This window comes from Mustela lutreola, chromosome 15 (genome assembly GCF_030435805.1).
Source record: "Mustela lutreola isolate mMusLut2 chromosome 15, mMusLut2.pri, whole genome shotgun sequence".
NCBI lineage: Eukaryota > Metazoa > Chordata > Mammalia > Carnivora > Mustelidae > Mustela > Mustela lutreola.
The window spans coordinates 42,690,038-42,704,101 of NC_081304.1; the positions used below are offsets into that span (position 1 = coordinate 42,690,038).

At 56.9% G+C, this 14,064-nt stretch overlaps 1 protein-coding gene across 14 annotated transcripts in view; it reads right to left on the reverse strand.

Annotated features, from left to right (window-relative positions):
* The window catches only part of MYO18A (myosin XVIIIA), a 94,002-nt gene that overhangs the window by 47,053 nt on the left and 32,885 nt on the right, over positions 1-14,064 (reverse strand). For 2 of the 14 annotated variants that reach the window (XM_059149914.1, XM_059149907.1), the window contains exons 1-5: positions 13,964-14,031; positions 8,423-8,553; positions 5,913-5,971; positions 2,835-3,497; positions 903-980 (exon numbers count right to left, since the gene is read on the reverse strand). The exons of 11 other annotated variants lie outside the window; for them this stretch is intronic. In XM_059149914.1, the coding sequence (XP_059005897.1) occupies positions 903-980; positions 2,835-3,497; positions 5,913-5,971; positions 8,423-8,462 (840 nt within the window). In that variant the 5' untranslated portion in view covers positions 8,463-8,553; positions 13,964-14,031. Of the gene's footprint in view, positions 1-902; positions 981-2,834; positions 3,498-5,912; positions 5,972-8,422; positions 8,554-13,963; positions 14,039-14,064 lie in introns of those variants that run through there. One more of the 14 variants, XM_059149908.1, reaches the window with a different exon arrangement.

Below are 14,064 nucleotides of genomic sequence, written 5' to 3' on the forward strand. Positions count from 1 at the left end.
AGCTTGTCAGGCCAGGCTACCTCCCCACACCCAGGGCCTGGGCCCCTTGGGTGCTCTGGCCTTATCTCCAGATCAGCCAGTGCCCTGGAGATAAGTGGTCCCCTGGAGCCAGCAGACCCCAGAACAGGGCTGTCCCTGTCTTCCAAACACACACAAAGGTGCCACACCCAGTACCAAGGCTGTCCTTCCGGGCTGCCACCCCTGCGCAGAACGCCATAGAACAAGTCTCAGAACAAGACCACTAGCAGGCCCAAGTCTGGGACCCCCTTCCTCAATCCCCCATTGTACCCCTGTCCCACTCACAGGCAGGCACACCGTCCCATGGCAAACAGGCACCATGCCACCGGGGCCACCTGCCCATGAGCCAAGGGACTGTGGGCAGACCCTGGGGCCGGACTTCACCTGTCTCTGTCTGTTTACTTAAAGACCTTTCTGAAGAGGAAGTGAAGTTGGCCAGGCCTTGGGCCTTGCCTATAAGGAATAAGCAAGGAGTTAACAGGCCCCAACAGGGCCTGGAGAGCCAGTGCATTGAAAGAGGGGAGCGTGAGCTCCCTGCCTCACCAGCCACCGGGCCCTGGCACCAAGCCATGGCCTCCAGGGCAAGAGGATGGGGCCAGAGGAAGAGGCTGGATCCTCAGCTAAGAGGGATCCCCTTGGCTGTCCCCTTCCACGGGCACAGGGCTCTGGGTCCCCTCGAGGAACAGGCCTCATCACTCAGACTCTCTAGAGAGCCCTTCCCTTATTTCTTCAGGTGAGAAGACCACGTGAAGGCCCTCAGGCTGCCACGGAGCCATCCTTCCATAGTCAGGCTCTCCCCACCCCCGACACCCACAGTCTGGCTGCCAGCCTCGGCACAGAGGAGCACCAGGGCCTGGGGAACCATACACGAGAGGTGCTATTACAGAAGCTGTGAAGATCCTCTCAAGGCGCTGCTGGGCCTCCTCTGCAGGGGTCAGCTGGACCTCAGGGGCAGCTCCGGCCTAGGGGTTAAACCACCGTTAGTCCTGGCCTGGGGTTGGGGGCAGTGGGGCACAGCATGCCAAGCTTGTAGTCTAGGAAGCTGCTGGGGCCCAGTAGGCAAGTGGAGCAGGGTCAGGGGGGCAAGCCAGGCAACAACTTGAGTTTTTAGACTGTCAGATGAGAAAAAAAAGAACAGGTGCCTGGAAAGTCTGGGGTTCTTCCTTCTCACCGTCCTCACAACTTCAGCACCAGGATGGCCCTATTCCCCCATATACCCTCTGGCTCCTTCCCCTGGCCCAGGTGGCAGGTGGGTGAACTCCAGGTCAGGGCCCACCTCGGCCCCTAATTCCATCCTAGTGAGAGGGACAGGGAGCCAGAGGGAGGGCGGCCAGGCCCGGGAACAGGCACATGACACTCTCTGGCTACTTATAAGTTCTACTCAGGGGCTGACAATTTCCCTCATGGCCTGCCCATCAGGCCAAAACACTACTGCCAACTCTGGGGTGGCAGGAGGTGACTTCCCTGATTCCAAGGAGGCCAGCAGGGCTGGGAAGGCTGTCGCCTGCTCTTCTCTAAGTTCTGTGAAACCCAGGAAGAATGGAGTAGGGAATAAGGTTCTAGGAGGAATCCCAGGAGGAAGCAGTCAGGGAGGGCCTCTAGGCTGTGCCCTACCCCCCGCGCCCCCCACCCTGCCCTTCCTGCCAGAAGAGCATGAAACAGCCTGGGAGAAACTGTGGTGAAACCTGACTCCTCCCCTGGCAAACCTCATGAGGCCTCAGAAGGCTCTACAAAATAGGGAAGTTTGGAGAGAACTGTCCCTGACCAAAGGGCCAGCCATGCAGGCATCACCTTCCAAGGTCTTCCCTTCTGCCTCTCAGCCTCCTGTCCCACTGAGAGGGTACTTTGTGGACAAATGGGGCCTCGGATCCAAAGGGGGTTCACTGTGCCCATTTGCCACCCAGGCATAGGGCTCAGGAGTCCTGCTGCCAGAGGGAACTGCGGGCCAGGCTTGAAGAAGGTAGTGATGGCAATGATGGCATTAAAACCACCACTAAGAACATTGCTATCTATGCCACCATCTGTGGGCACCCATCATGCCAGGGACTGGGCTCAGAGCAGTGTGCCATTCCTCATCGTCACAGCAACCCTTCCGAGCTGGGGTTATTCCTTGCTTGCAATTCCAAAAGCCAAAAGCTCCCTCTCACCCCAACAAAATATTTTTTTCCTTCTTCACTATTTTGGTGGCAAAACCTGTTTGTAGTCTAGCCCCCTGCTGTGTGAACAGTCATAGATTTTCCCTGTGAAAATATTTGTGCGGGTTACACGTTGCTACTCATTATGTAGGACTTTCTAAAATACAAAAATCACTAACTTCCCAAACACTTCTGGCTCCAGGGGCTTCAGAGAAGGGACTGGAGACCTGTCCCGTCCCTCCTTGGCAGAGGAAGGTTGAGTGACGGGACCCTGCTGAGCTCCTGCACAGGGTGAGCAGCTGGGGAGGTGAACACAGGTTGCCCGACTCCAGAAATTCTCTTCCTACCCTAGTGCTGATCTGCTAAAACTTTGAACCTCTGCTTGGGATCCAGAGCCCCTAGCCAACACCATGCAGCCTGGGAACAGGCCCTGATCCCACGCCAGAGGGTCGAGGAATAGCGGCATGCTGGTTAGCGGGGCCCATCCCAGAGCAGAGGCTGCCGTGGGCTCTGGCCCGTGGCTGAGGAAAGCCATGCAGGCCCTCCACGGGCACCTGGCCAGGCCCAGCGTCTCAGCCGTGCGGCTGTGTTGATGAGGCGTGGGAAAGCTGGCTGTGAGGGTGCCTGGCCCTCCCACAAGGGTGGTCGGGCGCATGGGAGGTTAGTGACACACTGGGGTACCTCCTGTTGCACGTCAGGGGCCGGTGACTTGGAGGGCGGCAATCCAGGGAGGTTCGACTTCGGGCCGGTGGAGACTGGGACCGCCAGCTCTCCTGGTGGGGCTGGGGAACTCTGCTTCTCTGGGATTTCGGTTTTGGCTGGGGAGCCTGGCTCCTGGCTGGAGGGCTTGTCCACTTTCCCTGGAGACTGCCTGCCACGGGGCTTGTGGTCCTTGCCCTTGCCCCGAGACATCAGGCTCCGTAGGCCCACGGAGAGCTCGTCCTTGGCTGCCTCCTTCTTTGTGTCAGGCTTAGGTGGGGCAGGGGGAGGCGGAGGAGGTGGGGGAGGTGGTGGCTTGGGACCGGGTGCTGCCTTTTCTCCCCTCTTGCCTCGAGCTGGGTGCTCCGGGGATCGGACCCCCCTACTTGAAGGCTCCTTGGCACTCCCAGGCTCCTCGCCAGGCAGCACCTTGCTCACCACCTTCCTCACCGCATTTGCCACTCTCTTCCGGGACAGGCCCTGGGCCTCCTCGCTTGGGCCTTCTGCGGAGGCAGCCCCTGGGCCATTCATGGCGAGTGTGGGTGCAGGGCTCTTGGCTCTCTGGGAGGTCTCTGAGGGTACAGGGCTGGTGGAAGGCTGAGGACTCTTAGATGGGCCACTGCTGTCCTTGGAGCTGCCCTCTGGCTGGTCACACAAATATAGGTAGACATTAGCATCAGCCTTTGCGTCCCTGCCCACCCCGTGCAGAGGAAGGGAGAGGTGCGACCTCAGGCCTTGTCCTGGAATAGACCTTCCGTCCATCCAGAGCTCTAAGAAGCTCTTACCAGGAAGCCCTCAGTCCATCTTCCAGATGGTACAACTGCACCTATGAGTTTGGCTTCTCTCTCACACAAAGCACAAGCAGGTACTGCTGTCACCTGCTGTCTACCCCCGAGCCTTAGCACAGGGCCATGAGATGCCAGCAGAGTGCCCAGAGGCCCCTGCTCTGTCCCAGACTCACTGGTCTATGTCAGGGCAGCAACCAAGCCCCAGCCCAGGTAAGCCCAAACACAGCAGAGAGAGCACAGAGAGGCCAGACCACCAATTCCCACCATCAATCCTAGGTCTCGTTCTGGGGCTTCCTGCCTCTTGTCCCCGGTCTATCACTGTGCTTTCTGGGCAGTCAGACTCCAAACCTACCCATCCCAGCAAAAATAGCGCTCAGGGGGCAATTCCTGGCCCCAGGATTGGCTAAGCTCCTCCTGCTCCTCTGGTTTGTGGCCATTGTCTACAGCTCACCTGTACTTGCAGGGGCTGCGGAGACCAGTGCGGGCCCGAGAAGCTTCCACCCCAGCCTGCTTTCTGCAGTTTTCCTCCTGCAAACCTCCCCAGGCCTGGAGGCCTCCCAGCTCCCGGAGTACGTGTACAGAATGACAGGACGAAGAGGAGGCAGCTGGGGCCCATGGAGGGTCACACTGAAGTGGCCATAGATCACCCTGCCCTAGAGCTGGGGCCCTGGCTTAGCCAGCCTCCCAGCCTCTGGGCACCCGACAGGCTTACGCTGGCACACACTGCCCGATGCACCCACCCTTCCCCCAACACTGTTGGCAAGCGTCTGCAGTCCCAAGGGAAAGCCAATGGGGAAAGCCAGGCTGGCTAATAGCAGGTCAGGGTTTCCTGCAAAGCCAGCCCCATTGCCTGAGTGAGCAAGGTCAACCCCTGGGGGGCTCCTTGCTGGTCAGGCAGAGCCCTGCCACTCAGGGGCCATGCTTGAGTCCCTGTTCCCCAAAACAACGACCTTGGTTCTAGGGTGCCCTTGGGCTCTAGGCCCTGCAAGTCTGGCTATCACCTCTGCTGGGACGCGGGAAGACGCTCAGGGCCGGCAGCCCTCTGGCTGCCACAGGGAGAGGCTGTCCCACATCCTGAGCAGAGCTGAGCCAAGTCACCTCAGCCGCTGGTGGCCCTGTTGCAGGGGTGGGGAGAGGAGGGTTGGAAGGTGCCTCTCCCTCAACCTCTTGGACCAGGAGTGTACTGCGGCATGCCAGGGCCCTGTGGAGCTGGCTCCTGGCCCCAGGTGCCGGCTCCTGCCCCCTCCTCCTCCCTCTTCTGGCTTTCCTCCCATCCCCCCCAGCTGAAGATGGCGGTGGCAATGGCGGTAACCGCTGGCACTCGTGCAGGGTTTACCACATGCCGGGAAGTCCTGAGGGCACTTCATGTATGATTTTTTCATAAACGACCTGGATACTCCAAGGCCCCTCCCACACACGTATCTCAAACACTTCTCCTTTGAAATCACATGCTCGCCCTGCAGGGTTAACTACAGATCAGTTGGAAGCCACAAGGTTTGGCTGATCCAACCTCCATCCAAGGAAGCGGGGCAGCTGGGACAGGCACCATCCAGGGTGACGAAGCACGGAGCTGCTTGGTGACCTGGCTCTGGCCCAGAGCCCCCCGCACTCCCACCCCCTGAGCCAACTGCAGTCCTCTCCTAATTCCATATTTTCAGACCTGGCTATTCTGGAACTATCTCTCCCCTCTCTTGCATGAAATGAGTCCAGGGTCTCTATCTCAAGGCCAAATGACCTGGGGGAGAACTGGGGGGCCCTGGGCAGCTGAAGCCTGCCTCTGGGTCACCTGTGCCAAGCAGCTGATGGGGTCTCGGGAAGAGAGAGAACAGCTGCAGCGAAACCCCTCCCCGGGCGGGTCTTGTGCCTCCCAGAGTGGGACGAAGAGTCCCAACAGCTGAGCTCTCATTTGGTGCTCCCCGATCTCAGAGTTCACACACCTAGGCCTCTCCGGCACCCCCAAAGGGTTCAGGAAGCAAGAACTAAAGGTAAAAATGAAAGAAAGGGGGTCGGAGGAGATCTCCAAAGCCCCTCGGGGTTCCCATGTCCTCCATGCACCCCAAGTTGGCATCACACATGCTGCACTTTCTGCCTTGTCAGTGGCATTCCCTCTGGCCACCCCAGACAGGAAGGGGCACCCCGCCGGGCATGCCTGCTCCCGGGAGCTGCCTCCCAGGAGCTGCCTCGTGGAGGAGGCCAGGGCAGGCGGGCATACCCACCCGGGGACACGCACACGGGAGGCGGGGCTGGGGGGGAGGCTCAGAGAAGCACTTACAGCCCCTTCCTCCTTGCCAGGAGGGCCAGGCTTCGGCAGAGTTTTGTCCTCCTCTTTAACCTGGGGGAGCAGACAAAGAAGTCACTCGGAGGACAGGGCAGGGAAGCTGAGCATCAAAAGCACAGGAGGCAAACCTCCAAGGGGCCACTCCTCCCTAGGAGGCAGAGGTCCCGTGTGTTCAGGAGTACTGGGGTGAAGGACACGAGTGACTGAGAGCCTGTGCCTGAGTCCAAACTGTGCAGTGACAACTTCAAGAGTGAGTAGTCTCCAGGGTTGCGGGGGGCGGGGGAACCCTGGCCTCAGTCCCCAGTCACGTGTCCCACTTGGGCTGTTTAAAGAGAGTGCCGTCATGGCCTTGGTTACGGGGCGGACGGAAAGATCCAGATAACTCAACTCATACTAAATGACAAGAGTCATTCCTGGCTCAGACGAGGGACAGTCTGAACAAGAGTCCCCTGACCTAGTGACTAAGAAGGAGGGAATGACCCCAGTGTGGGGGCCCTGCTGGGAGGAGACTGCTCCCAGGCTGGCTCCAACTTGCTTTGAGGTCCCTGCGACACCCCCCCAGCCCAGAGCCCAAATGCCTTCCCAGCCAGACAGCTCCAGACAGACAGAGCTCCGTCTGGAGGCAGGACAGGAGGCATAGGCAAAGATTCGGGAGGCCAGATGTTTTGCCAAACCCAGACCCACAAAACTGTCAACTATGCAGCCAAGGGAGGGAACCCCAAAGTTAGGGGCACAGTGTAGAGGAAGGAAAGATGCCCTCCGGCTGCTCTGGCGGAGGGGGGATGGGGGGGCTGTGCTCAGCCTATGCACTAGCTGGCCTACGTCAGAGGGGAGGAGCCGAGTTGGGAAAATGGCAGCCACCATGCTGTATCTGGAAAAAGAAGAGACATGGTGGGTAATCCGATGGTCCCTTCAGTACTGAGATTGGCTCGGGACAGACCTAGAGGGGCCAGGCCTCAGTCTGAATGAGCCCTCTGCCCCCACTGCACTAGCATCTCTCCCTCCAAAAGCTCAGACGGTCCTAGTGGATTTCGTTTCTCTCCTTTCCCTAGTCACTTGGGACGATGGGAAAAAGGCAGGTCTGGAAGCAGTGCTGGCCATCTTCAGCATGCCTTTCTTTCCTGGAACAGTGGGGATGAGTGGGGGTGGGTATCCTGGCAGGAGTTCTTGATTCCTAATAGAAAAGATCCTTGTTAGCTCGTCCAGAATCACGTTAATGATCCACCTGGTGGCGGGGGGTAGGCAGGGGAGACTCTCCGTTTGTCACCAGGGTCCTTGGCTACATTTGAGCTCTGATTAGCAGTGCCTAGGGCACTGACCAGCAGGATGGCCACTGAAGTTTTAAAGCCGTGTCTTGTCTATAAAGCTATTTTCAACTGGCCAAAGCTTCAAAGTTAGTTCATACTGTTATGGCCACAGGGAAAATGGCAATTATTCCTTGGAGTGGGGTCTACTGCCTTAGATTGGAGCAGATAAAGGGAAGGGAGGAGCTGGAGAGGGAGAGGGAATGAGGAGGGGTGGCAGAGTCCAGGTCTGCGCCTGCTGCCCCCCACCAATGTCCATCACTCACACCCCCCATGCCCCCCCGCACCCCCAGGGATCACACCATGCATTAGCTCCTGAGCACACAGGTCAGAGGAACGTCAAGTCTCACAAACCACACAGACGTGCTCATGACTACACGTAGTGCTGTTAGCTCAGGCTCGGGGATGGCCCAGATTCCAAGTCCACTCTGCGTCCCTCACCCGCTCCAATTCTGTCTTTCCTCTGGGGATGCGAGCTGGGCACCCCAAGCGTCCCGCCCAAGTGGAGGAGCGTCGGGGGCAACACTGGCCGCCCCCGAAATGTCTGGGACACCAGGCAGGGCTCTGAGCTCAGCTCTGGATTTAGCCTCAGGCTGACTCACTAGCCTCCCCCCTGCACCCCTCCCCCCAACCAAGGGCTCTGTCTGTCATAGGTCATTGCCCAGCTGGGGACTGTGCACCACACAAAGGCATGCCCAGGGCTGCCGCCTGAATCACCCTCTGGAACCCAGGCAGCCAGCTGGCCTGGCTCCGGACTCTTGGCTCCTGTCCTTCTTACCCACCAAGGTCCCCAGACGCGGGGAGACACAGTTCCAGAGGCCTCTGAGCTGAGGCCATTCCCAGCAGCCCCAACACAGCAAACCATGTTCCCAGGGGTGAGCCAGAGCAGCAGTGGGGAGGGAAGGGTGTGGAGGGGTTAACTTAGATGGGTACCGGTGGGACAAAAGGCAGCTCAGCCTACCAGAGGTGGAGCTCAGAGGAAGAACATGACTCAGCGCGGAAGCCCATCCAGAAAGAAGAGTGAGTTATTGCGCCCCGCCCTGGTCATTCTCCCCAGCCCCCCCCCCCCCCCCCCCGTACACACACATGCGCTAGGCCGTATCTAGCTCCCAGAGCTCTATTGCCCACAAGCCAGACTCCTGCCTGCACACACCATGCCAAGCACATAGGAAAAGCACAAGGATTCTGAGACCCAACTTTCCTTTTGCTCCCAGAAGGCGAACCTTGATGAAAAGGCCATGGTGCTGAAGAAAGCCTGCACCCAGGGTCAGAGCAGACACAGGGGTAGGCAGGGTCGCTCAGGGAATCCGAGTCTTCCTAAAGGCCACGACCTGCCGGGACAAATACCTTGGGCAACAGGGAACAGGAGGGAGGAAGTGGGGAAGGGGGGACAGATGGCAAAGCCCAGACATCAGAGGAGGAACAGTGAATAAAACACCAGAGGAAAGAGACGGCAAGGTGGGGTACAGACCATGGAAATTCCTGCCCTTGGAAGCTGTGCATCCTTGAATAAGCCAGCTCACCTCTCTGGGCCTGTCCGCAGCATTAGGGAATGGATTAGGGTAGATAATGGCTAAAGATCTTTCCAGGTCTGCACTCCAGGGGTCTGGTAGAAGAGGCACTCTAGCCCTCCATTGCAAGAACCCGAGGTACATGCCCGTGAAGGTATTAGCAAAGCTTCTCCAGGACTCTTCACCTTCTTTGCCTTTTACCTGCCATGCATCACTACCCTCCAGGGGCAGGAGGTCTGGAGAACGGTAAAGCCGCCCCATTGCTGGGTGAGAAATTAGAATAGGTGCTCTTGGGAAGCAACAGGCAGAATCTGCCTCCTCCCAGGGAGAGGCTTCGTCCAAAGAATCCGTTCAGTTGAGTGGAGTTTAAGAACAGGTTCATTCTGATTACTGCTTACTGATGAATGACTGGTGAAAAATTAGAGAATTATTTTTAACGTGCTTTATTGACTTGTCTATTTTCCTTTTTTTTTTCTTTTTTATTTTTTTTTTTAAAGATTTTATTTATTAATTTGACAGAGAGAAATCACAAGTAGATGGAGAGGCAGCCAGAGAGAGAGAGAGAGATAGGGAAGCAGGCTCCCTGCTGAGCAGAGAGCCTGAGGCGGGACTCGATCCCAGGACCCTGAGATCATGACCTGAGCAGAAGGCAGCGGCTTAACCTACTGAGCCACCCAGGCGCCCCTGACTTGTCTATTTTCTTATCATACACTCTGTTCATACACGAGACTTTGTTTAATTATTTAGCTCATGTGGTCTTTGATCTCCTATGCGTGCAGGGAGGAGCCCCTGCGTCCCAGGTGGTGAGGACGCCAGCCCGTTCACACTCGGGTCTGACCCTCTGTCCCAGCTCTTCCTGAGGAATTCTACTCTGAATGCAAATGTGGGGTTCTACCCAGAGGGAATTCTCTCTCTGGCTTTTGTGAGGAATAACCTGGCTCTTTCTCCTCTCTTCGTTATCACTGGCTTTTAAAGTTTCAAAGATTTGCTTAGGACGCAGAATAACCTATCACACATGCCAACACAGAAGAGGGGAGGAACTCAGCCCCAAAGATGGTGGCAATGACTCCACCGCGGTCACCATGGTCACTTCCTGAGCTGGGCACGAATGGCTCTGTGCAGGGAGGGGGCCCGGGGCTCTCCTTCCTGACCTACTCCCTTTAGGGATTTCAGCCGTTTCTGACAACCTCCTTCATGACTGAATATGGAACATCTATAAGGTGATGGGCCCTGTAAAAGTATTTAACACATACTTTGGACTGGAAGTCTTACAATAGCCTCACGACAGGATTTATTGGTCTTCTCATCTTACTTATAAGGAAAAAGACTCAGAATGAGATGAGGCCCTAAAGCTATTAAGTGGTGGAGCTGGGATTTGAACCTAAGTCACTCTGACTGCAGAGCTCCCTTAGAGGCCCACCTCTTCTGCAGGGCTAGGCCATGTCAGAGGGGCTGAGTCAACGTTAGGAGCCAACTCTGGTTAACGTACTGTGTCGCTGTCAGCATTCAGGAGGTCTCCAGAGGTCTGGGTCCAGCTGAGGCTTGGAGTGACAGGGAGACATTTGCTAGTGTTCAATGTGCCTGGGTAAGTTTCTAGACTTGCAAAGGGAGACCCCACCACGATCCTGCCCCTCGGAAGCTCCGACCCCCCTCCCCAACCACCCTCGCAGGTACTTCTGGTCTTGTCTCCCTTTTTAAAAAAAAGATTTATTTATTTTAGAGAGATAGAGAGAGTGTTGGGGGAGAGGTAGAGGGAGAGAGAAACGAGCAGACTCTGTGCTGAGTGGGGAGCTTAATGTGGGGCTCGAACTCATGACTCTGAGATTGGGACCTGAGCTGAGAAACCAAGAGTCAGACGCTTAACCAACTGCGCCACTCAGGCGCCTGTCTGGCCTCTTCTCTTGAGGGAAGGGAAGATAGGCCAGTGCTCACTGAACCCCTGCAATGAGCCAGGCACAGCAGTGGGCCCTTCACACCGCCTCCCTACTTCATCCTCCCAAAAGCCCACTTTGTAGAGGGTGAGGGCCTCACGGAGGGCCCCAGATCTAGTCAGCAGCCACACTGGGATTCAGGGCGTGAGCTGTCGGTGTGTCCACAGTGTTTCCTGGACTGTGGTTTCCTTGTGGGCAGGACACAATGTTACCCATCATCCTGGGGGCACTTAATAAATACACTTTTGCCGCCTGACAGTGTGGCAACAGGGGTTCTTTGGCAAACGTCTCATTCCTCTCTGGTCTCTTCCTTCAACTGTAAACTGAGGAGAATAACATTTGCCAATCCTGATTCCCGGGGATGAGGGGAACACAAGGGAGGGACACTCTCTAAACTTAGCAACAATAACTAGTACACTCGATGCCACGGGGTGAGAGGGGAGGGCGGGGACACTCTGAAATTGCTGAGTAGCTCTTTGGGAAGGAACAGGAGCCACAAAATGCATCACCCTTTGGCTCTAGCCATCCCATCTTCAGGAATGTCTAAGCAATGAGCTGATTTAAAGCAAGGCAGAGAAAGAAAAAACCCACAAACCCACAAACCCACAGAGAGACTTTTCAAGATGCACTCTACGTAGGAGCACAACCTGGAAACCACCCAAATCCTAGCATTAGGGAAGGGATAGGTGAGCTATGGTACTTGGACCCATGCATTGTTATGTCACCATTTAAACTAACGAATGTGTGACCACCGTCACTGTAGGGAAAACACCTAAGATCAATCAAAGAAACCAGGACCGAAATAGCGTGCAAACAGTGATCATCGTCATCTTGTAAATTGTGTAAATTAGACACAACAGAGACATTTGGTATTTATTTTGTTATGTATTTGTTACTTACTGCTTATTTCTATTGTAAAGAGGGCTAAATAGTCCATAAAAAAGAAAAAGCAGAGGAGATAATAGCTGAGAGCATTTGTTCTCCAAGAGGAGACATCCAAGAAATGTGCTCGGGGACCCATCGATGCTCAGCCTGGGAAGGCTTCCAACACTCAGGGGGCTGGACCAGGCTGCATTTTAGCCTCTGCAGGGATGAGCAAGCAGCAGCCGCCCTTACCTTCCCATTCTCTGTGCCCCTCACAAGAGGGAATGGGGCACAAATGCCCCTAGGAGAAGCTTTCCGCCCACCAGGCTCCCCAAGAGCATGGAACTCCCAGGCCGGGGAAAAATGCATCGAGGTTCCAGTGTCCCTGCAGATATCCATACACCGGGAGATCCCAAGGGAAGTGGGAAGAGAAAGAGGAGATCCTGCTGTCTGTGACCTAGAACTTGGCCCCTCTTCCCTCTACCAAATCTAGAGCACATTTAGAGGAGAAAGAGACATGGAACCCTCCCTCCCTCTCCTTTCCCGTTCTGAGCAGCAGAGAGTAGCTCCCAGGAGACCCCTTCCCTGCCAGCCCCACCCGAGCACCTTCTTATCTAGGGATGGGAGCGGGGGATGAAGGCAGAGGGAAGAAAGAACTGCAGTAACAGCTAACCTTTGCTGAGCCTGTCCTGTCAGGCACCGCGCTGTGTCCTCTGCACGCATGATCTCATCCAATCCCCACAACAGTCCTCTGAAGGACATACTACTCTGATTCCCACTTTACAAATGAGCAAACGGGATCAGCAAACAAATGGCCGAGGTCGCAGAGCAGCAAGTGGCGGATCAGAACTCACACCCAGGCCTGTCCTCCAGCAAGAACCTCCTGGGCTCACTGGAAGGGGTGGAAGCAGGCCCTGCCCCCGCCTCCCTCGGTCCACCTGCACTGCCGAACTTCCATGATGTCAGCGGCCAGAATAACAGCTTGGAGAGAAAGAAAGCAAGGGCTTCCAGAGATGACCTGCTCTTCCACCATGACCCGAATAGGCTTTGCACAGAGCTCTGTCTGCAGGGAGTGGCCTGAAGGCCATGCTGCCAGCCAGAGGAGGACGGGGATGAGAGCTTGGCAGGGCTGCCTGGCCCCTTCGGTCCAGCCTCCAGGGAGAGCCCTCCCCCAGCATGGGGCGGAAGAGAAAGCAGCCGAGAGCCCGCCTTCGAGAGCCCGCCTTCACCGAGAGCCAGGCTGGCCCGGGAGGAAGCAGGTGCACTGGAATGGCTTCCTGCTGCCACTACACTTGCAGACAGGCCCAAGGTTCCTCCTCCAACGGCTGGACCTGCTGGAGGCCTCCCTCCCTCCCCTGAGGACCCTCACTGCCCGTCTGCCAGGCCCTTTGCCATCTGCCTCACCATCACCATGCATGCCCCTTCAATCTTTGACCTAGTGCTGGTGGCCCCGGGGCCCCCGATGCAGTGGGGTGGGGAGGGGAGAAGGCCTGACCAGGAAGCACCCAACTTGTGGGGTGAGGCATCTCCCTGGCCCCACCCCCAGCTACACCCCCACACACCTCAGCACTGGTGCCAGTTCTGTGGCTGGGACTGGGCACGGGGAGAGACGAATGCTCGTCTTAGGCACGTCTCAGGCTTTCCGTAGACCTCTGCTCTGGGCCAGCCCACACGCTGCCAACTGCTGACATGACCAAAAACCTGACCCTCAGTGTCTGGGAGGGGGTGGCATGGGGGGAAACAGAACCACGGGGAGGCGGCTATGTCTCTCTCCTCACTTGCTTTTTTAAGGAACTTACTCCTCTGGAGTAATCTCAGCGAAAAGGAGATCTACAGACAGGGCATCCCCGAGATGCCATCTGTGCCCCTTCCAAGTGTCAGAGCCACAGAAATGCAGGAGGCTATGCTGAGTCCCCCCCTGACAACCTGAGGGACCACCCCTCTCTACCACCTTTCTCTTGTCTACCAGGAGAATGAAGGGTGGAGGGCCACACTGGCAGGAACACAAAGCAGGAAGAAGACTTCCCAAGGTCTGGAAGGTACTGGGGTCTCAGGCCCCAGAAGAAAATAGCGCCCCAAGGAATGTAGACCGCAAGCGCTAATGGTCTGTGGGGAAGGCGTGTCACAGCCCGCGGGCAAGCTGATGCGGTCCCAGGACAGCCAGGGTTAGAAAATGGTGCCCCCCGCCCAAACTCTCAAAGTCATGAGTCAGGGCCAGGAGGGCCTTGCCTCTGAGGTGGTGGGAGGCTGCCTGAGCTTGAAGATACCCTCCCTACAGAGAAGCTCAGAGAGGGGCCCCAAGTCATTAACCACCCCCCCAACCTCCTTCAGCCACATCTGGGGAAATAACAGAAAGGCCCCTCCTTTCGGAAATGAGGAACCCGCCTGAGGAGCCTGGGACATTTCCGGGGTGGGGGGGTCAGAGGGACACTCACCCGCATGGCCTGGCCTGGAGCAACCAGGAGCAAGGAGTCTCCTCACGGATGCTGCTCCGCTAGCCGCTAGCCGCTCAAAATAGCACTGGCCGCAGCCCCGC